The sequence below is a fragment of the Onychostoma macrolepis genome, chromosome 08 (assembly GCF_012432095.1).
Source record: "Onychostoma macrolepis isolate SWU-2019 chromosome 08, ASM1243209v1, whole genome shotgun sequence".
In the NCBI taxonomy this organism is placed as follows: Eukaryota; Metazoa; Chordata; class Actinopteri; order Cypriniformes; family Cyprinidae; genus Onychostoma; species Onychostoma macrolepis.
In genome coordinates, this window is record NC_081162.1 from 14531472 (window position 1) to 14554850 (window position 23379).

At 38.3% G+C, this 23379-nt stretch overlaps 2 protein-coding genes across 4 annotated transcripts in view; one reads left to right on the plus strand and one right to left on the minus strand.

Moving 5' to 3' along the window:
• Positions 1-148: 148 nt before the first annotated feature.
• Positions 149-23379, plus strand: part of zmynd12 (zinc finger, MYND-type containing 12) — a 23554-nt gene continuing 323 nt past the window's right edge. The window contains exons 1-9 of one of the 3 annotated variants that reach the window (XR_009272422.1): positions 149-3163; positions 4258-4399; positions 4511-4682; positions 6368-6537; positions 6725-6847; positions 6929-7010; positions 11610-11755; positions 12380-13037; positions 13253-16416. Coding sequence is in view for 2 of the 3 variants with exons in the window: in XM_058784203.1 (XP_058640186.1) it covers positions 3051-3163; positions 4258-4399; positions 4511-4682; positions 6368-6537; positions 6725-6847; positions 6929-7010; positions 11610-11755; positions 12380-12493 (1062 nt within the window). In the remaining variant the exon portion in view is untranslated. Of the gene's footprint in view, positions 3164-4257; positions 4400-4510; positions 4683-6367; positions 6538-6724; positions 6848-6928; positions 7011-11609; positions 11756-12379; positions 16417-23379 lie in introns of those variants that run through there. The other 2 variants (XM_058784203.1, XM_058784204.1) reach the window with 2 other exon arrangements.
• rimkla (ribosomal modification protein rimK-like family member A) overlaps positions 16562-23379 on the minus strand; it is a 13164-nt gene continuing 6346 nt past the window's right edge. Inside the window, exons 3-5 of the mRNA XM_058784201.1 lie at positions 21871-21957; positions 17500-17703; positions 16562-17148 (exon numbers count right to left, since the gene is read on the minus strand). Coding sequence (XP_058640184.1) covers positions 16616-17148; positions 17500-17703; positions 21871-21957 — 824 coding nt within the window. The 3' untranslated portion in view covers positions 16562-16615. The remainder of the gene's footprint in view (positions 17149-17499; positions 17704-21870; positions 21958-23379) is intronic.

Consider the following 23379-nt stretch of genomic DNA (forward strand, 5'->3'; position numbering starts at 1 on the left):
TGAAATAGGAGAAGGAATATTCTTGAAGTTTCTCAAGCCATTTTATTCCTTCTGCTTTTTATATTCGCTAAACATGTGAAAAACAACACGATTCTCAGGTCTGCGAAAAGAACAAGATTTAGCAGATCTCAAACATATCAGTGACAGTTTTGGCTCTCTAGAGCGAGTCAATTTCAGGTGAAAACATTGAAACAAAGGGAGGAAACACCACCACCTGCTGGCTGCTGTGATTCATTGCGACACTGCAGTCAAATAGCGGGTGAATCAAATATGTGGTTTCTGTGTAGTGTTTTTTAGAAACTTTTGTTTCCACAAAGCAGTAAATCTGTTCTAGTGTCGTTGTTTAGTCACAGCTGATGGTAATTTTTGTATTGTGCACTTTAAGTGGGTATCATTAAGGTGAAATTCATACTCGAGTTATGCACACGCAGCATTCATGGTTTAAGCCAATTTATTTTACTTTCTCTTTTTTTTTCCTGAGTAGACATGTATCAGTGTGGGTCCTGAGGGATGTGCGCTTGTATACAGTTCTCTGGTCATGTAATCTCAGAGCTCGCCTGAATGATAGCAGCTGTGAGACAAAAAGCAGAAAGAGAATCAGAGCAGTGTTAACGACTCGTTTTCAGAATCTCAGATAAGATCAGTATCGCTATGCACTTCTGTTTACAGGATCAGAGCTGTCTCAACTCCACTCCACTGTGTGTGCAGGTGGATTTCTTATTAGTGTTGGTAATTATGTGAAGGAAAATACTGCTGTATAGAGAAAATGGACCACCCTGAGAAAATGCAGTGTAAAGGGTAAAGCCTTTTTACTCTTCTCTTAATTGTGGGTCGATGTAACAGAAGTAACACTAACCAGCTTGCTTTTAAAATGTCTCCTGTCAGAAAGACAGTTGACTGAGGTGAAGAGAGACAGGGGTAGGAAGTGTTTGTGTGTGTGTGTGCACAGAGATTCCATGCAAACTCACGATTTCATAATTAATTAGGAGAGTGGGTAGAGTCTGGCCCATGAGGTATTCAGGGCAAAGGAAAAATAATTGTATTTTTAGGTATTTTAAACAATATCACGTGTGAAATTTTGTATGTTTTGATGTTTTTTGTGTGGATGAGCAAATCAATAAACTTTTTTAAAAAAATTGGAAATGAGTTATTACTGTGAGTGAAATATATAAATTCTGATCAAATAATAATTTAGGCTGTGTGCACAATGATGGGGCTGACTAGATATTACTTCTTTTTTTTCACTATAAAAGCCTACTCTGGGGGGGGTGGTGCATCACTATATGGGGTAAGTTGTCACATTAAAATGTTGCAATAAACCTTTCAGCTAAACTTTATTAATACCGCAATTATGAAACAAAATTATGAAAATATAAAGGCGATTTACTTGTATCAATATTTACTTCCTTATATGAATTGCATCTGCTTATATTCTCAGTTGCAAGTTGCTTTGATTAAAGCATCTGAATAACTGTAAACTTTGAATATTTACAATGTTTGACAACTGTTCAGTCTTTGGGTTACCTTCAGATGGATAAATGAGTATATTTTGAAAAACAAAATCACTGTTTACATTTTATTTGGACGTTTGACTGAAAACTTAAAAGGTGCTAACAAATAACCCTTGTAACAATTAGCCCCGGTCTCTCAAATCTAGTAGTCAAGAAAGGAAAATTATACTACAGTTAGATTAATCACTTATCATTTATATTACGGTAATAGATAGCCTACTGTAACTTCACCACTAGGTGGCTATAAACTTGCAGATCCCGTTTTACCTGTATTTCGACCAGTGTTGCCAACTAATTTTCAGGGGAAGTTGCTAAAGGAAGATTGATTTGTTGCTAAAAGTTGCTAAATGACGTTGTGATGTCATTGCGCGATGACATCATTGTGTAATTACGACGCAAAAATGTGTCACTACAGCAAATCTCAGCAAAAAAAAAAAGAAGTTATATGTTAATTTAGATTTGTTTGTAAAACACTATAAATGCCTAATATAATATTAAAATATAAATAACTGTATTTTTAAATACAACACTCAATTATTGAACACTAACACAGTTTTGAGCCATTCAATTTTTTTTTTTTTTTTATTAGCTAGTGAACTTATAAAACTACACATTCTGAACAGTTATAGTTTTAAGCAGTGTATTAGTAGTTAGTAAGTGTGCTACAATCTAAGAAAAGTCTGTAAAAATAGGGCACAATCTACTATGTTAATATTAAGGATTTTTTTTTTTAACCTGCATTTTAAATTGCCCATTGTATTTTGTGTTTCCGGGTTACAGGGTAACAACGGGTAACAATGGATAACACATAATGTCCTGAAAAATTACTAGTACCTTTTCCATTTTTCTAGATATTTTTCTTACAGTGTACTAACTGATCAACAATCGCAGGCACAAGATAAGGTGTATCACAAATGAACAATTATCAAATTGAACAATTGCAAATAGCAGCTAACTTAATTCATGTGATATGTGTACTGCTATGCATCTTTGGTTTACTCATTTTGTGTAATTTAGATGGAAATTGTGTGCCTTTTTATTGTTTAAGTCATTTATCAAAAAATTGCCAAATAAATGTTAAAAATAGCTAAATTTGTTGCTAGATGCTTTTGGAAGAAAAAGTTGCTAGGGTAGTGTGAAAAGTTGCTAAGTTGGCAACACTGATTTCGACACAATACGATTTTGCAAATAAAGCGTTTTAACTATAAGTATGTAAAATATCCATTGAAACAATAATAACGCTATTGTAAAATACAAAACTATAAATCGTGTAGGGCTATATAAAAAACAAAATAAATATAAAACATTAAAATCGCAGGGGCAGACAAATCCTCGTCAGCTGCCTCGAGGTCGTCTCCATGGGAACCAATTTGAAAAACACTACAAATAACTCAGACAGAAAGGAAGAATTATTGCGTGAGCTGAGTTGTAATTGGAAAACTCTTTAAACGGCTTGTGGTCAGAAAGGAAAATAAACGTTTTTGTATTGATTTAAGCACATTTTGAAGGCTGAAACAGCTGCGAGTAAATTTATCTGGGATGTCGGCCACCATCAACCCACTAGCAAATCCTAAAGGAGTGAAGAAGCTGTGCGAACTTTGCCAGAAACCTGCAAAACTTCAATGCACAAAATGCTTGGTCACATTTTACTGGTGAGTCTGACTCTGATCTGGTTTACGTGTTTTGGTCTTTATATTAACCAACCAACTTGTAAGCTAGTAATACGCAATGCTCCATCGTGTAATTGTGCATACAGACAGCAGGTGGCACTGTAGACAAACAAGTCATGCGCACATTCTTCTTGACCGCGTTACTGCAGAGATGGAAAGGTTGAACGAGTTCAAACAGCTGGAGGAGAAATTATGTGCAGAGGGAAGAGAATAGCCAGCCATGCGTGCTTAAAGCCAACCAGGAAAAAAAGAGAAAGAAATATGACTGGAAAATGTATGTGTTTTGTGTGAATGCGTTTGGTTTTCACTTGCTGTTTTTAAAGACGGCACAACCCTCTACTGTCTCACAGCGTCTACATGCAAATATATACTAAATATCTTGGACAGAAACAGAATGTTCGTTGACGGGCAGCTCTTAAAGCGATAGTTAAATGAAATATGAAAATGCTGTCTGTATTTACTCAGCCATTTTGTTTCGAGCCTGTGTAGGCCAATGGCTTGCTTTATTTTGTGTCTGTTTCACAAAAGGAGATTGTATAACAAGTTGGAACACGTTTGTGTTTGTTTGTTTGTTTGTTTGTGTGTGTGTGTGTGTGTGAGTGAGTAAAGGCTTATATAGTTTATGAGGCACAAATGTGTATAATAACATTGGTATTACAATGTGTATATGGTTTATGAGGACACTTCCTGTGTTCTTGCAAACCAAATGGCCTGAAATCATACTAAATTGTGTTTTTTTTGTGTGTGTGAGGGGTAGGGTCAGGGTAAGGGGATAGAAAATAGTATGGAGAGTCCCGTAAATCTGTGTGTGTACAGATGTACCTACTTATATCTTAAAGACACATTTGTACCTAGAAATTAGCTAAATCTGACAAAACCTCACAAAAACCGCTTTTGGAAATGTCCAAGTTTTGAAAAACAGTATTTTAAAAAGTAAACACTTTTTTAATTGTAAAATGGCATAAAGTTTTCTATTTGAGTTTGGTTATGGTATTTATAACTAGCTGTATGTGAAAACATTAAAAGTCTCTGGAATGTGTGTTTGTCTCTCTCTCTCTCTGTGTGTGTGTGTGTAGTAACTCTGACCACCAGCAGACTGACTGGACCAGTGTTCATGATAAAATCTGTCCGTTGCTGGTATCTATCCACGCACCTGCACCATTCAGCACACTGCAGTCTGACCGAGAGCACCACCACAAAGAAACACTGAAGAAACAGGTTTGTTTGGACTCCAACATATAAATTGGGGCAAATGGGATGTCTAATTAGACATGTCTAATTCTAATCAGATATCTAATTAGTCTGTGTTTTGCTTGGTTTTGACACTAGAAACATCTAGTAGAAATTGCTCATTTAGAGGCACAGAGGTGGGTGTCCAAGAAGAGGTTCCAGGATGTGTTACCGGCCGCTCTCCTATTCCTGCGCTGGGCCATGCGGGTGTATGGATCCTGTGCTGTTGAACTGGTACCAGCTTATCTACTGCTCGCACAGGCTAATATAGGTGAGACACGTATAGAAACACATCTGCAAAAACCAACACAGTGTACTAATTTTAAATCTCTCTAAGGTCCATTAGATTGAAAGCCACAGGTAGACTTCACAGTTTGCTTTACTTTTTGAACCTCTCTAGAGGCTGACAGCCAATAACTTCCACTTCAGGAGAGAATGGAAACAAACGTTTGCTAAAATCTGAGGCTGGCAAAGAGCCCTGTTTACTTCCTGTGGGACGGTCTATTGGTGGGCTCAAGGGCGGTGCTTGGACATGAACTGCGGCGAGAGACACTTGTTATGTAATTCAGGATGTGGCAGACTAGTCATGCAGATGTGTACTGTCTGAATGAAAAACTCTTGCACTGAAAGCTCTTCGTCATGAGCTGCATCTCCATTTCTGTGATGAGAAACTGCGCATTAAAATGCATCTGGTATTAATAAACAACCTCTCTGTATAATGCGTATAGAGCATATACATAACAGCTGTTATAAAATAAGCTAATGTGCAAACATAAGATTCAGACAGTAAGCTAATTAGGCAAGGAACAAAATGCTTACAATATACTCTAAATCAAAAAAAAAAAAAAAAAAAATTTATAAGAATGAATACTTTTATTCAGCAAGGATGCACTAAATTGTACAAAAGTGAGAGTAAAGGCATTTATATTACAAAAGATTTCCTTCTCAAACAAATGCTGTTCTCTTAACTTTCTTTTCATCAAAGAATCCTGACCGAAAATCATGGTTTTCACAAAAATACTAAGCAGTATAATAATGATAATAATGATAAATGTTTCTTGAGCATCAAATCAAGATATTAGAATGATTTCTGAAGGATCTTGTAACACTAAAGACTTGACAGAAATAAATTATTTTTAAAATAAATTATTTTTTAAAACAAAACGGTTGTTGTCGTAGTATTACACAATACTGTTCTACAATATTTTTAATCAAATAAATGCAGCCTTGGTGATCATTTGACTTCTTTTAAAATATCTTACAGACCACAGATAAATGTATGACAAAACTGCAGAACATACATAAATTAAAGTTTTTAATTCAAATAAACTGTATTTTAATTTTAATTTGATTAAAATTAATTTGATTAAAAACCCTTAAATCTCTTATAGTCATTAAAACTTTGCAGGGTTGTTTTCCTTCTGTTCATATTAGGAATAAAAGCTTTTAAAGACAGAAATATAGCTTTGTCTTCATGGATTTACACTTGCACTCATCTTCTCACAACTAGAGAGACTGCAGACATGATGACATTTCCAGTAAGTGAAGATAGTGAGTAGCTGATGCTCACTGGATTTTATGGTGGATTCAGTGGATTTCTTGGGAGTGAACATGGAATGGTTTTGATGATGAGAATGGCCCTAGGAATGGCCAACTCCCTGGGCAGTGCACTATTGAACTAGGGAGCGGATTGAGACACACCTCTGATAATTAAGCTTCTGTCTATATGGATAGATGCGATGCTTTGTATGCGGAGAATTCACAGCGGCTGCTTTCATCTTCTGTTTGACAGATGAGCAAACCAGGCATGAATCTTTAAAACATTGGAAGTCTGTTCCAACAGAAACATCAAAGATGGTTGTATTGAGTAGAAAGACTCTAATAGCCAGGCTCTCTTAAATTCAAGAGGCATCAAGGACCGTTTGTTCATAATATATGTTGTTTGTGTGCGTTTAGGTTTGGGTTCTTTCTCCCAGGCACATGAGTATCTGTCTAAGGCCGAGTGGACAGTAATGAAAACACCAGGCTGCAGTCACACTGTCCTTCATCAGTTACACAGAACCCTGGGCCGCCTGCATGCTGCCACGGGAAAATACGCATCTGCTCTCACTCAATTTGCAAATGACGTGAGTCCTAAAACATGTGGAACACTGTTATTGGATTGCATGTACATAATTATCTGCTATGACTTATTGCTGATGCGTGTTTGTGTGGTATAATTGTAACAAAAAATCCATATTTTAAATAACTTATTCATGTGTGTATTAACTGTACATAACTGACCATATGTAATTTTTTTTTTTCAATGTGTAGGTGTACTATGCCAGTGAGATGTTTGGTTTGGACAGTACTGTGATGTCTGGAGGATATTTCCTTATGGCTGATGTGTTTCTGAAGCAAAACAAGCCTGACATTGCCCAATCGCTCTACACAGAGGTAGGCACACCAACCATCAGCACACATTGAGACATCTGTCTTTGCGAAATGTCTCTCATCGCATTGCGTGCTTGTGTACAGGTGGCAAATTCATGGCACACTCACTTGTGTAAGCTGATGGATGGTATCAGTCAGAGCAGCACTCAACCAGAGGAGTGTTTTGGTGAGTGGCATAAAGACAGTAAACCTACACAAACATTATTCATCCAATCAGCATATACATGTTTTAGTGAAGTATTAATATGTATACTGTTCAAAAGTTTGAGTTTTAAGAAATTAATGTCCAAAGATGCATTAAATTGATCACTTATAGTACAAATTATAATATTACAAATATTTTTGTCAAATGGATGCTGTTTTTAACATTTTCTATTCATCAAAGAACCCTGAAAAAATGTGTCACTGTTTCCACCAAAATACTAAGCAGCACGTGTTTTAACATTAATAATAATAAGAAATGTTTCTTGCGCACCAAATCATATTAGAATCATATGTGACCCTGGACCACAAAACCAGTCTTAAGTCGCTGGGGTATATTTGTAGCAATAGCCAAAAATACATTGTATGGGTCAAAATTATAGATTTTTCTTTTATGCCAAAAATCATTAGGATATTAAGTAAAGATCATGTTCCATAAAGATATTTTGTAAATTTCTTACCGTGAATGTATCAAAACTTAATTTTTGATTAGTAATATGCATTGCTAAGAACTTCATTTGGACAACTTTAAAGGCGTTTTTCTCAATATTTTGATTTTTTTGCACCCTCAGATTCCAGATTTTCAAATAGTTGTATCTCAGCCAAATATTGTCCGATCCTAACAGACCATACATCAATGGAAAGCTTATTTATTCAGCTTTGAGATGATGTGTAAATTCGAAAAATTGACACTTAAGACTGGTTTTGTCGTCCAGGGTCACATATTAGTATGATTTGCTGAAAATTCTGCTTTGCTGTCACAGTAATAGATTAGATTTAGAATATATTCAAATAGAAAACAGTTATTTTAATTTGAATGAAATTGCAGTAATATTTAATAAATGGAGCATTGTAGGAAATCAGCTTTTCACTATTCTCTCCAAAACTGTCCATAATGTTTTGATAATATTCAGGTCAGGTGATTGAGCTGGCCAGGGCAGATGTTGAAATTCACCCTGGTGCTCCAGTTGTCCAGGGTTTAAGATCATGACAGCATAATTTTCACATTTTAGCACTGGTGTCGATTATTAAAGTTTTAGCAATTGCAGCTTTTTTCATGATATGTTCTGTGGTCAGTTTTTGCAGAAACAGTCTTCAAGGTGGATATTGAGGTTTTCTGTCACTTTGCAGAAGTAGTTCTATGTCGTTTTGACACAGACCTTCTTAATGTTGACAGTCCCTATCATTCACTTTCTGCCCACTGTTCTTCTCTAATGATGTCTTGCCATGCTTTGTGTATGCATTCATAATCATAAAGACTGTTGTTCCTAAAACACCAAACAATTGGGCCGTTAAGTTTACAGACACTCCTGTTAAACAGGCTCCTATGATTTGTCCTTTTTGGAAATCTGACAACTCACTCATTTCACAGACGGCTTGTAACACAGATATTAAAAATTATTCTAGTTTTTTTTATAGATTAAAAATAAGCATTTTTTATTATTATCATAATTAAAATGAATAAATTGAGTTGCAAATAAAAACTTAATTTTAATATGTAATCTATATCCTGATATATACATTTAATTTGTTTATGATAGCATAAACCTGTACCGGCATGAATGTATTGTTTGTAGTTTGTATGAGGTTAGCGTTATATTTAGAGCCATGAGGTTGTGTCCTAGAGCCTACTGATAACTGAGATCAAACATGACACAGCCGCGAGTACGTGCGGTGCTCCTGCCCTAGTTCTCTCTCTAAGCCTATTAACCTCAGCGGTGTTTTGGCTAAGTCGGTGACGTGGCTGGCTTTGCTTAGCGAGGCTGGCTGGTCAGTGGTCAGTACGCTTGATCCTTCCTGCTCTCTGGCCTCATACTGACTGACCCGAGGTCAGTAGACTGGCGCCGGTTCCGCCCTCTGGCCAGCCACATCATATTATAACTTCTGACCAGATGACTCTATAGCAGGAAACAGCTCAGCCGGCCTTGCTCTGCATGTCCTAGTGGATGCGACTGCACAGAGCTACAACAACAAGCATGACCTGGTATCAATCAGGGACACAGACTAGCCAGTTTTATACTTTTTGTCTCTGTAGGGCAGACAGTCATATCAAGTCAGTGGTCAGTGAAGCCCAACATCAAACTATGCTCACTGTTCAGTCAAGCAACTCACAATACAGTTTAATTTGCTAACGTTTAGTCATGCCATAGGTATCAGCATAATTACTCTTACTTTGATTTAACATTAAATGTATTCATTTATAAACAGTGTAGTGCTAATTTTGAATAAAACTATTGTTCATTAAGCATTTATGTTTGTTCAGAATACATCAACTTTAATGTTAGAAAATATTAATGATATAAGCTAATATTTATGAATTACATTAATATTATTACAATTTAAAATAACTGTTTTCTATATGAATATATTCTTCAAATTAATTTTTTTATTTTTTTTGTGATGGCAAAGCTGAATTTTCAGCAGTCATTACTCCAGTGTCACATAATCCTTCAGAAATCATTCTAATATGCTGATTTGCAACTTAAGATACATTTCTTATCAATGTTCAAAACACGTTTTTCTGGAAACCTTGATAATTTTTTACAGGATTCTTTGATGAATAGAAGGTTAAAAAAAAAAACATTTATTTTTATATATAAATCTTTTTTCTTTATGACATTATGTCTTCCCCGTCACTTTTGAACTGTTACATGCAAATAAACGTTTCTTTTTTTTTTAAATCTCACTGACCAGACTTCTGAACAGTAGTGTAAATATGATTTACATTTTTATGCAATAAAATTATTTGTAAACAAATTATTCATAGACGTGGTTGTTGGTAGATTTCTAAACTGGCACCAGGGAGTGTTAGTGCTTGTCCTTTTGGGCCAATATAATGGAGTATAATGGTTATCAGCCGATTCAGATAATCTCGAAGTAGTCAAATATTGGCTAATAATTTATCAGCCTGGCAAACAATAACAGATGGAAGCAACTCCCTATAAGGGATACCAGTGGGGGGGGGAAATTATTTGATTCCCTTCTGATTTTGTACATTTGCCCACTGACAAAGAAATGATCAGTCTATAATTTTAATGGTAGGTTTATTTGAACAGTGAGAGACAGAATAACAACAAAAAAAATCAAGAAAAAATGCATTTTAAAAAAAGTTATAAATTGATTTGCATTTTAATGAGTGAAATAAGTATTTGATCCCCTATCAGTCAGCAAGATTCCTGGCTCCCAGGTGTCTTTTATACAGGTAACGAGCTGAGATTAGGAGCAGTCTCTTAAAGGGAGTGCTCCTAATCTTTGGTAAAGCTTGGTACTTGTACAAAAGACAGCCTGTCAATCAATCAGATTCCAAATTCTCCACCATGGCCAAGACCAAAGAGCTGTCCAGGGATGTCAGGGACAAGACTGTAGACCTACACAAGGCTAGAATGGGCTACAAGACCATCGCCAAGCAGCTTGGCTTCCATGCAAGATCTCACCTCGTGGAGTTTCAATGATCATGAGAACAGAGAGGAATCAGCCCAGAACTGCACGGGAGGATCTTGTCAATGATCTCAAGGAAGCTGGGGCAATAGTCACCAAGAAAACAATTGTTAACTCACTACGCCGTGAAGGACTGAAATCCTGCAGCGCCCGCAAGGTCCCCCTGCTCAAGAAAGCACATGTACAGCCCGTCTGAAGTTTGCCAATGATTCAGAGGAGAACTGGGTGAAAGTGTTGTGGTCAGATGAGACCAAAATTGAGCTCTTTGACATCAACTCAACTCGCCGTGTTTGGAGGAGGAGGAATACTGCCTATAACCCCAAGAACACCATCCCCACCGTCAAACATGGAGGTGGAAACATTATGCTTTGTGGGTGTTTTTCTGCTAAGGGTACAGGACAACTGCACCGCATCAAAGGGACGATGGATGGGGCCATGTACCGTCAGGGCATTGAAGCCAGCCAGAGCATTGAAAATGGGTCGTGGATGGGTATTACAGCATGACAATGACCTAAAACACACGGCCAAGGCAACAAAGGAGTGGCTCAAGAAGAAGCACATTAAGGTCCTGGAGTGACCTATCCAGTCTCCAGACCTTAATCCCATAGAAAATCTGTGGAGGGAGCTGAAGGTTTGAGTTGCCAAACGTCAGCCTTGAAACCTTAATGACTTGGAGAGGATCTGCAGGAGTGGGACAAAATCCCTCCTGAGATGTGTGCAAACCTGGTGGCCAACTACAAGAAACGTCTGACCTCTGTGATTGCCAACAAGGGTTTTGCCACCAAGTACTAAGTCATGTTTTGCGAAGGGGTTAAATACTTATTTAGGGGGTTGTTGTTATTCTGTCTCTCACTGTTCAAATAAACCTACCATTAAAATTATAGACTGATAATTTTTTTTGACAGTGGGCAAACGTACAAAATCAGCAGGGATCAAATATTTTTTTTCCCCACTGTATGTTTCAAAACACTAGATGTAGATCACGTTTCTGAATATCTCCTAGAGATTATTCAACAGAATTTATCATTCAGCCTCTTTCACAGATAGATCTGGTTTCTCAGAATCAAACTGCTGCACTCACCTGTGACTATTATAGCTGACATTGATCTTCCTCTTTTGTGTGTAGATGAGGCCCAGTGTGTGGAGGCTGATCAGATGTTGAGATGTATCTTAGAGTTTGAGGAACAGTGTGTGAAGCCTCGCCCTGCCCAGTCAGCCATGTTGGCTCATTCTCTGGCTATGCTGTGGTTACTGTGCAACAACTACACAAAGGTAAACAATAAAGATCGACTAATTAAAGTACTCCATTCAGACACATTTACAGTATGCTCCTGAATTCAACACTCATCTCAACAGTGCCCTGCATACCCAAATCATAGTAAATAACCAAACCTTAACCAAATGTCTAATTAAATTGAAAGTGCTGAGATGGAACGTTTGAATTCCATTGACTTGGATGGATGTTGTGCTGTGAACGTTTAAGTGCTTTTGACTTCAGTACAGATTAACACTAAAGACTAAAGCCATGATGGAAATTGACAGTCAGACTGTTCCACTGCTATTCTGGTTGTAATGGGATTCTCTTTTAGGATTCCTCCTACGTCCCCTACATCTGAGACTACAGTTTAAATCCCCAGTTCTTATCGCAAACTAGTTCAACCTCCCAGCTCTCATATCAAACTACAACAAACTCCCTGATTTATCACTTCACAGCTCCTCAGCTCTTATATCAAACTGTTAGCACATCCCATTATTCATTCAACTACGGTATACTCCCTAAATGAAACAGCTGAACTTGCCACACTATCATATTAAATAGGTGATATTGTTCCGCTCTCTTTCTGTGTTTAGAAGCTTTTTTGTATTCCTTTTATGTTTTTGTGTTTGTGAATATAGGCTTTGGAGTATGGGAAGAAGGCTGAGGTGTTGATCCAGGGGTTAAGTGAGCAAAACACACTGAGAGAGTCAATCCATAATCTACTACAACATGCTGAAAAATACTTGGAATGAGACTGGCCACTAACCTACACAGCAAAAACAAAAAAATCAAAAAGGACCACAACATACAGCACAACAACAGTGTCTTTACATCTTTATCGATGGATATTGGGAGATACTGATGTATAATTAAAGGGATCCCCGGGTATTAAGACATGTATAGCTTAATATAAAATAAATGATGTCTCTTATTTAAATATGAAAATGTATATTATGTAAAAAAAAAAATCGACATCGTTTTTGGACTATGGGGGGGCGCCATTATTTTATGTGCACAGTACATTCTGTGTCGATGATGTCAAATTGTTGCACTCAGTGAGCTACTGGCGCTTTTTACCGCAACACAACTCAGAAAGTAAAATACTGATACAATACCACATTGTGTGGCTTTTGGTTGCAATTTTCAGTCGAAGGGCAACAAGAGAAGCGATGTAAGACTTCACTGCTTTCCTAGCGATAAGAAGAGGAGAAAAGAATGGGAAGATGCCTGTGGACGAATAAAACTTCCTAAAGACCCGCTTCTTTTTTCTCTCCGCTTTAGCCCTGATGCCTTTGAGTCTTTTAGTAGACCACAGCTACTGAAAGAGCTTACAAACGGCTGAGACAAGAAACGCTAGATGCCATTTGTTGGGATGTAAACATGCCGACGCTAGAGGAGTTTCTCAGCGCAGATTTCCCTCGAGATCCGGGGCGTTTACACTCCTTGTGGGGAAAAATCCATGGTACAGCATTTGGTTTAAACCTATACTTATATCCATCACCACCTGTAAGCTCTTTCAGTAGCTGTGGTCATCATATCAGTATTTTATTTTCAGAGTTGTGTTGTGGTAAAAAAAATAGCTCACCAAGTGCAACAATTTTACATCAGAATAATGGTGCAAAACATGTATAAAACGATGTGATATTTTAAAATAAATCTTTAATGGGTTTTCTACAACATATTTCAGAAAGAGACATCATTTTTGTTATATTAATCCATTCAAGTCGTAATACCCAGGGATCCCTTTAAGGTGAGGCCACATTTGCGAAATTTTGTGGGCAAAAAAGGTCCATTGTCCAGCTCAATAGTGATGTTTGAAGCAAAGCTCACACTCAAATGAACTTTAAAACCAAGCAGCTTTCTGTTAGTCAATGCAGTGAATTTATGACCAACTCCACAATCTGCATGGGGAAATCTTTTGCCAAACGAGTGGATTTCTATTAAAATGACTGGATTCAGCCTGTGAAAATTTGCAGAACAACAGTAAATGTGACCACACTTTTTAGTGAGGCAGACTACAGCAAAAAATCAGTGAAAAAGGCCTGTCAACTGTGATGTGAGATAAATAGACAAGCTGACACAGTTTCACGTTCTGGACATTTTTAAAATGTCTTTATTGGTATTATTGGTATTATTACGTAATAACACATAACATCAATGTTAGCGTTCTATCACTAGTAATTTCTTGTTTTAAATTATACAACATTGCTTGGTTTTTGGCATTTAGGTTCCCACTTTAAAAAAAAAAAAAAAAAAGAGGCAATGAAATGAACACATGGAGTCTCAAAACATTTCCCTTTTCCATACCAGAGAGCTAAGTGTTCATTAGCAGCAACTGTTGTTTTTAGTCATTTTTAGTTATGTGACGCCAAGTTAATTGCCAACTCGGAGGGATATAGTGGTACCTTAATCAGATTGAGCATTACTTCATATTGACAAGTGGCAGATCTGATGATGCAATTGTAGCTCTCAGTTCAGAAGCGAGTTTTTGAACTGCTGTCATGGGAGTTTGATCTCTCCATTCTGAATTTGCATTTTATTAAGTGTTACGATTTGGAGTCACACAGGTTTGATACTTAACATAAGGGGAGAAAAGACTTCCTGTTGTATCCTAGGAAGTGGAGGCAGAGCTTGTAAGAGTTTGACAACCATATGGTGCGTTATCGCAAACACCGAAAAGTGTCAAGAGTTTACAGGGACACTTGTTCTTGTGTGGGAAGAGGTGGAGGGTGCAAGTCTCTGGTTGCATGGAATGATGGAACACATCACACACAAGACGGCAAATCACAACGCTTGAGAGGGGGCGGTGAGAAGAGTGCGTGTGCGTCTCAGGTGGTCAACGGCTGTTCAGTCAAACTCATACCAAAACCCTTCGTCACACTTCAATCTTTCCCAAGCAAGATTAAATCGCATATAAACCAGTTTTTCCTTTTTCTCAAAAGAAATTATAAATTAGGAAAACAAAAGACAACAGAACACTAAATATTATAAAACAAACAAGAAAAGAGTGCATGTAACCATCAGGTCTCACAGCATCTGTTTCTTAATATTTTATAACGCTTTGTCCTTTTGTTTATTGATACACATAGGCAGGCCTGTCTAGCATGAATGTGTCACATGTTTCCAAGGAGAGGAATTTGATCAAGGCTGCTTCCCTGAGTTGACTCTAAATTTCAAATCTATATTGCATCTTAATGTAAACGACTTTTCATCTAAAGTCCAGACTCACATTTAATTGATCTAAACTCTATGACGTCTAACATTGTAAACCATTCTGAGCTGGTTTGGATTGTGAGCTTGGTCCACTTTAGGTTTGCTGTATGGAATCTTTAAGACTCAATGTGAATTTCATTACATTCAAATGTGCTGAAATTAAGAATTTGTGGATTTTGAGACACGTCCAGATAGAAAAAAGGACGTGAAGAGAGTTGCTTAAGTTTAAATAGAAGAATTAGACTCGTGAGAAATGTGTGGTGTACAGATATAACTCCGAGTACAACAAATACATGTAAATTTAGCGCAAATCAATACAATTCCTGTTTTTCTTTCAGGTTATCATTGGCTTTTAGACCACTGGGCTGAATTAAGAGCAGTTGTAGCACCCATTTGAGTTGACACTTCAGTTTTATTGTTGCAGTACAAACAAATCGTTGAAGACAAATAGCTTATTCATCGTCAGCGCTTAGTGTTGGCAAATCGTTCAGCCCTTGTGGTAAAAACATTAGTAGTTAAAAGTCTACTTGCTCTATTTCTATGCAACTCACTGTTCAGTCTCTAATATGTGGGAAATTGCTTTTGGGGTGGCAGACATGCAGATCGGCATGTGGTCATTAGCAGATTTGCGTAGTAGACATTGGAAAAAGAAGCTCAGCAAGTTTTTCCGTTCACAATAACTTCCATACTATTGATCCGTAAACAGAGCGCTTTAACCAGTTCAAAATGGTGGATTTCTAAAATGGCCGCCTCATTCACAGAATTACCAGACAGAAGATGCCTGTGAGAATCAAGTTCCTATGGGCCGAATCCTCACTTACACATTAAGGAAGGTAATTCAAAACGGGTCCCACATCAGTCATTCAATTTTACCGACACCGGCAAAGCAAATGAAACCTTTACGCTTGTCTGATCAGCAGTAATTCATTTACTACAGGCAGCCACTGCAACAGACTAAAAGAACTCATACTCATTCATGCTTTTTAAAAGAGTTGGGATGGATGAGAATATTCACAGCTTTCCAGTTTTTGTTCTTGCTGTCCCTCTAGGTGTCTGTCTGTGTGGGCTTTTTGAGGGCAGGGAGGTATGTGCCTTTGTATCCCGGTGGGCAGTTGAAATTTGGGTCCATTCCTTTTCCTCTTTCTCGCCTCACGCATGCAATGCATTATACCTTCAGCCAGACTTTACCACAAGGTTTGTAACAGACAAAATTCATTCGTTCTCTCTATAATACAGACTTTAGTATGTCCTTAAGTGTATGTCAGTATGTGTGTACCCTAACCCACAGTATGTACATCAGAATCCAGTTGATGGTAGCTGAAAGGTTACATTTGGGAATCATGTCCCGGTAAAACCACTCTACAGTGCATGCACCCTCAAATTACAGTGGCAAACGCATATTCAGCTGGTGCACTACAGCCAGGCTGGCGCGTACACTATCTAGTGCACTGCCAACTGCACTGTACACCTGTATAATTCTATAGTCTGTCAATGGAGAAGAAACATCAGGGGAGCAGCCTCAGATGGGGGTTTACAGGGAGGGTTAGTATGATTACACGTGTGCATCTGAATGTATAATGTCCACTTCAGTATGTGTCGCTCTTTGATGTTTGTTTGTGTGTGTGTGTGTGTGTGTGTGTGTGTGTGGCTGTAATTCCAGCTCACTCAGTCAACAGTTTTATCTCACTCGCGAGAAGGGAGTTGATATTGTAGGCGGGATCTGCAGTGACCGCAGCGGGGCCTGTTTCGGTTAGATCTGCCTCGCTCTCACTGGAGGTGGAGCTTGTGCTCATGGTGGAGACGCCGTCAGGGATGGCACAGGTAGCGCCGGGCGGGCAGATCTCATTGGGAATACACACCTCTGTGGGGATTATCACCTCGGTCGGGATACAGACCTCAGGCTCACTGCTGGTTTCGCTGGTGCTGGAGACCACGGAGAGCAGCGACATCTTCCTGCTGAGGCGGCTTGGCAGGAGAGAGAGGGCGTAGTCGGCCACGATGCCTGCCACATCCATTCCGCAAGCCTGGTCGAATGCGATGAAGCCCACGTTGGCGTTGGCCTCACACACCAAGAAAGAACCGTCGTTTAGCTGCAGCAGATCGATTCCGCAGACGTCCATCCCCAAAATATTGCACACCTGCACTGCCAGCTGCTTCCCCTGCTCACTGAGGGGGCACATCATTCCCACCCCGCCTACAAAAGAGTGAAATCATGAGCAGGGTGGCTAATGGGAATTTCTGGGCAGTGTTGTCAGATAAAACAAGAGATATTAAAATTTAAACTGAAATGAAGCTGAAATGTTAGATAAAAAAAAAGTTCAATTACTGAAACTGTAATAGGAAAAAATAAAAAAATCATATAGAAATATAAAAATAAAAAAATCTGAGCTAAAAAAAAATTATATATAAAAAAATTTTATAAAAAAGCTAAATAACTATTGATATTGTTAAAAAAAAAAAAAAGCCACAAAAATTCTACATATTATACAATTAAATTTGACATCAAAAGTCACATTTTAGGCCAGGTGAGTGTGCTATCGCGTACCAAGTGAGCAGTTGCTCTGCATGCGTCCGTCAGTAGAGCAGCGCAGCATAGATCCGATCACTCTCCCTCCAACCAGAACCACTCGCACATCCCGCCCATGGCTCTCCTTAACGTACTCCTGAAACAGGTACGGGGCGTCATGGCGAATCAGATGACACAGGTCTGAGAGGTGGTGCTTATCCCGGGCCAGGAACACAGCTTTGCCTGTACAGATCAAAAATGTGACACACCATCATGGACCAACTCTGACCAAGTGCAAATTTATCAGTAGTGTGGTTTTACCAGGGGAAAAAAGAGCCTTGACTTGCTCTTAGGGGTGTGCGATATATATCGTCTGCGATGATATCGGAATTGTTGTTTTAACAATGTGCGATTTGACATTAAGTATTTGGCAAAAATCATTCAAAACACCCCTTCAGGGAGCACGCATACATTACGTGGAGTCTGCGAGTGCGCATTTAGAGTGCATTCTTTCACTGCATGATTCAGTCTATTAAAATACATTTAGAATGATCACAAAATTCAAGATATGGGGACAGAAAATGTCTATTTTTTACATCATTTCATATGGGCCTAGTTAAATCAATATCACAAAGAGTGCTGTTACTTTCTCCAAAAATTACCATGGTTATGAACGTAATATTGATTTTCACAACAGTTCAAAAGACAAGAAGTTAATTAAGAGACTTGCGTTTTAGACACTATATTGCCTGTTTTTGCTCCATTTCGACTACAAAAACAATTCCAAACAGCCACAAAGCTGCTTTGCGTGTTTTGCGCAACATGACGGTGTTTCGTTCCTGGATGAATCAACTCTTTAAAATGATTCCGTTGCAATGACTCACTTATTAACAGTGACTTGCTGCCACCTGCTGCCTGTTTTAATGTCACATTTCAAAGTTTCTTTTAATTATTTAAATAATTTCAAATATCAGTATTCAATCAATGTTTAATATCTCAAAACATTATTTATGCATTTGTGATTGCAGGTTAAGCATTAATGTTCTGAACTAAACAGTGTGTAAATAGCCTACATCTAAATGCCACTTTAGATGCAGCTTCTGTGGTTGCTCTGCATTGCAAAGATGAATTTCATTGAGACTGATTTCATTTGCTTGGTAACAGCCCAAATGTCGTCTTATTCTAATTTACTGATTAAATGCAAGAATTTGACTCCAAAGATAATGCACACATTTAGAAAAATGGATTTATAAAAGGAAAAAATGCCCATGAAAGGTAAAAATCTATTTAAACTTGTTGGAAAAGATTAATTTCTATCAGTGTGAACTGACCACCACACAGAATATGAAGAATATCAAAAACTTTGGGAGTCAGCTGTCCACGGCAGTCCTTAAGGTTCCAGCACAGCACAGTAACGCACTCAGCAAAATATAGTCTAATTATCATTATCGATAAAATCCAAGAAGAGAGAGATTTTTTGTCAATAATAAAAATCGCACACCCCTACTTGCTCTACACTTCTCATAATTAATTTTAGGAACTGCCTAAACAAAACGTGTCTTTTGCTACTTCAGGAAGTTATGCAATATGCAAGTTTCAAAGTGTCATTGCCAAGGGCTTAATTGATGATTGATTTCTCTGCATAGCAACCAAATAGAACAGGAGCAACCTGTAACAGTCCAGGTGATGACAATCATGTGAATTAGTGTCAAATTCATCCCTTTCACATAATAAATACACAGCCAGGTGTACCAACATGTATTTGGACACATGCAGAATGTCCTACTTGTTTTCAATGAACAAAAGGAGTAAAGGTGGGGAAGAAAAGAATTATATAATTGTCATCTAATGGATCCAAGGAGATGCGTAAGACACTAATTGCAGGGAGAGGCCCCCTAGAGCAACCAGGGGTTTAGTGTCTAGCTCAAGGCTACAAAGGTGATACAGCAGGGCTGTGAACTCTCCAGATGTTTAACCATCCAGCTGCTGCCACCACCCCACCCAATTCCCCATGGGTCAGAGGAAACCTTTTAAAACATGTCACAGCCTGACAAAAGGTCATTGTGTGCAATGTTTTATTTTCATCTGTAGTTCATAGACCCAATACCCTTTTTAACAAAGGTTTGACTGAAATGTGTGTGCACTAGCCCTGCTTTACATAACCAGTGTTTCCATAACTTTAACCAATAATTTCCATGATTTTCCCAGTTTATGGTCACTACTAGATACTGATTAAAAAAAAGAGAGAGAGCAAGAGAGACAGGAAAAGAGATTTCTAGCCTATAAAATGTTTTTAAGAATTGAGTATAACTTGAAAAAAATTAAATTTACTAAAATTGTTTTTTTTTTTTTACTATTAATAGATTTGAATGTGAATGGTGAATATCCCATTGTAAATTAACAAAAGTACCCTTTTAATTTTCTATTAATAGATTTTTATCAAAATGGTAAATTAGTATTCTATTGTAAATTAACAGAACAATAAATACCATTGTAATTGTATTTAACAACATTTTTCAAGTTTCACACGTTTTAAATTTTTGACAAAACCTGCAACATGAGGCAATAGACCATTTCACAACAACTCCACAGATCGACATGCATGAACCTGCCGACATAAAGTGCAGTATTCTGAACCTGCGTGCACAGGTTGGTTGGGCTGATCTGGGAGAATTTTTCAGCACAAAAATAAAATATAAATACAGTATATTATATCATAAGACAATGACATTGTTTAATCATTTTTTTCAGGTGTGGCTGCTGGTCTTGGCATCAAACCAAGTTCTAGTCTGACCGTGAGAGTTAATTCATACCCCTTTTCCACCAAGGCAGTTCCAGTGCTGGTTCGGAGCCAGAGCCTAGTTTCAAACCGGTTCTTTGTCTTTCGACACCCAAAGCACAATCTCCGAACCAGGAAAAGCAGTTCGTTAGTAGCACCAAAACATTGCTGGGCTAGAAGGAAGAACCGCTTGCGCCATATTTGTAATAGCAACTAAACACAAACATGTTGGATTCGCCATGTTTGGATGCTGATGTAGGTTCGCAAAGCCATGAACGTCAATAGCAACGCAACGTCCACCATTGTTGATAGTTTGTTTAGGCTTGTTCGGGATGGATCGGCACTGCGCGGACCATTCGGTGCGTGGCGTCGGGGTGCTGCGGGAGTGACTGTAAAGCAGACACCTCTTTTGAATCGCTCTCGCAGTGCTTTGGTGTGTTGTGTGCCGATCGATCCATCAGTCTGCGTGGCGCCGATGCACCTTGAACAAGCCTGTGTGCACGCTAGTGAAACGAAACATGAAACGCATTCAGTGACATAAGACCTGGCTCTGTGGTGGCTCTCTAGCCTGTGGAAAAGCAACCGGTTCTTAAAGGGCTCGCCAGTCGAACCAACTAAGGACCGGCAATAGCACTGGGTCTGAACTAGCACCTAGTTCCTGCTAGTGGAAAGGGGGTATCAGAGCCGTTTGTGTAATTCTGCAAGATTGCAGCAACTACCATTAAAACAAAAGCAGTTGAAAAGAAAATGATGCTTTCAGCGCACACACTTCAAATGTGCTTGAAAAAACAGTGCAGGACAAAGATACCTTATGTGCACTAGGAGAGAGAAAGAAAGACAACCTTTGTTTTTAAGGTAAAAGAGATGATGTTTCTAAGCTGCCTGATTTCTTTAACCAGCGTGCTGTATAACTTGAGAAGTTCTCAGGGCTCCTGGAGGTTTGTCAGCACCCAGATCTGAAGTCTAATGTGGCCTGTTTCTTTCAGTCCCCAAAAGGACCCATTATATGGCGCTTTTCCATTGTGTGGTACGACTCGGCACGGTTCAGAACGGCACGGCACGGCTCAGTTCGCGTTTCCACTGCAGTTTAGTACCGCTTTAGAGTGGGCGGGATTATTCACGTGTCGTTATAGTCGCGCCGCCTCTACTGCCGTGACTCCTGAAAAACATTTTAATTCCACGTCTCTCCATCACGCTCTCGCTGGATCCGCTCCTCGGCTATCAACGAGAGGACAGTCTACTTCCTCAACAGACAACGAAACAGCCATTTTTTTGGTTGTTAAAAGAAAGGTGCGTTCATTCAAAACAGTCACATTTGTTCGATCCTTCGCTGGCTGTGCTGATTTAAATCTAGCGGGTCTGTTTTTTCTCCTGCTGCAAGTTCAATGCCACAGGCAGTGACGATTTTCTCTGGCCAATCAGTGATCAGCAGAGTTTACACGTCATGTTTTGGTAACGATACGGTTCGCTTGGAACCTCGGCCGAGGTGGTACTAAAAAAAAAGTACCAGGTACCAAGTACTGTACCCAGTGGAAAACCCCCCAAAAGTGAGCTGTACTGAACCGTACCGTGCCGTACCATGCAGTGGAAAAGCACCAATACACACGGCTGTTCTAGAATCAGTGATTTACCTCTGTGTCCACGGGCGTTCTTCACCACCACGGGGTAACCCAGTGGCTCGGCTTCATCGATCATCTTGCGGAAGTTGTCGTGTCCTCCTGGAGACACACACAGATGTTGGTTAGTGAATATGTAATAAATGTAATTAAAAGTGAGATTTAATTTGAGTGAGAGATTCCTGAGCAAGATGCAAACAGCTCTAATGAAACAAGCAACACTGAGACATTCAATATCCACATGAGAAGGACTGCAAGACTGACAGATTTTTTTGCCACACACAACATTTCCCATTTCCTGGACAGCATTCTGTCCAACTACGGGGCCAGTTTTTCAAGGTTAATGGCCTGAAGATGTTTCTCCTAAAACATGACAGCCAAATGTCTGTAACATTGTAACACTTCATAAAAACTTCCCTCATTATCTAGCTTTATACTTTAAAACCATTTTAATTTCCCCTTTAAAGAATATAGCAAATTTGATAACTCAGTAAATACTAGCAACATTTTCATTAATTGACAAATGACAGTTCATAGCCAGAGTTCAGTATGTCTGTTATTTGTGCTTTAATGCCATTTAATTTTTCAAGTCTATGACTTGAAAGACTTAATCTGAACAAAACAGGCTACAAGCTAAAGATGTTTAAAGGGGGGGGGATATAGATAGATAGATTTAATGGTTTTCTACCTTGTATTTATATTCAAAATGCTAGACAACATATGAAATGAACTGTTAGTATTTGGTAAATGACAAACTATTTTCATTTAACACAACATGTCCAAGATTAAGCAAACAGAAGCATATGGAAAGAGTATAAGGAGAAGAGAGAGAGAATGTGAAGGAGTGGGAGGAAATATAATTTAAGCTCTAACCCAAACCGCAGTAAGTATAACTGTTGGATGTTTCTGTACCCTCTACATGCTGAAATATAAATATTCTTCATTGCTTTTGAAGAGAAGATTCTTTGGGATGCAGAATGTGTTTGGCTGGTTTGAGCTGAGCAGATGAACTAGTGTTCAGAGGGAGGGGGCGAAAGAAAGAAAATGCAGGGTATGTCAGACCGGCTCTGCCAGGAACACGTCACTACAGCAGCTGTAACTGCTGTTATACACCCCCTCCCCTTTTCACTCTTTCCCTTTCTCTGGTTTTTCATTTTGGTTTTCTTTAGCTAGTCATGGGGGCTTCCCCTTTCATTCTTTAAACAGGAGACTGTCACATAAACAGCTGTTGTCTGTGTGAATGAATGACAAATACAAGAGCGCACACATACGCTACTCTTCAAAAGTTCAGGGTCGATATGATTTTTGAAAACATTGAAAAAAAATCTCATGCTCACCAAAGGCTGCATTTATTTGATAAACAAAAACAAACAAAAAAAAACACCATAATACTGTGAAATATTACTACAATTTAAAACAATTTTTAAATGAAACCATTTTAAATAAAATAAAAATGCTATTAAAAAATAAATGTTAAATAATGCTATTTTTGTGTTTTTCCTGAGACTTAATCAATTTAATGCA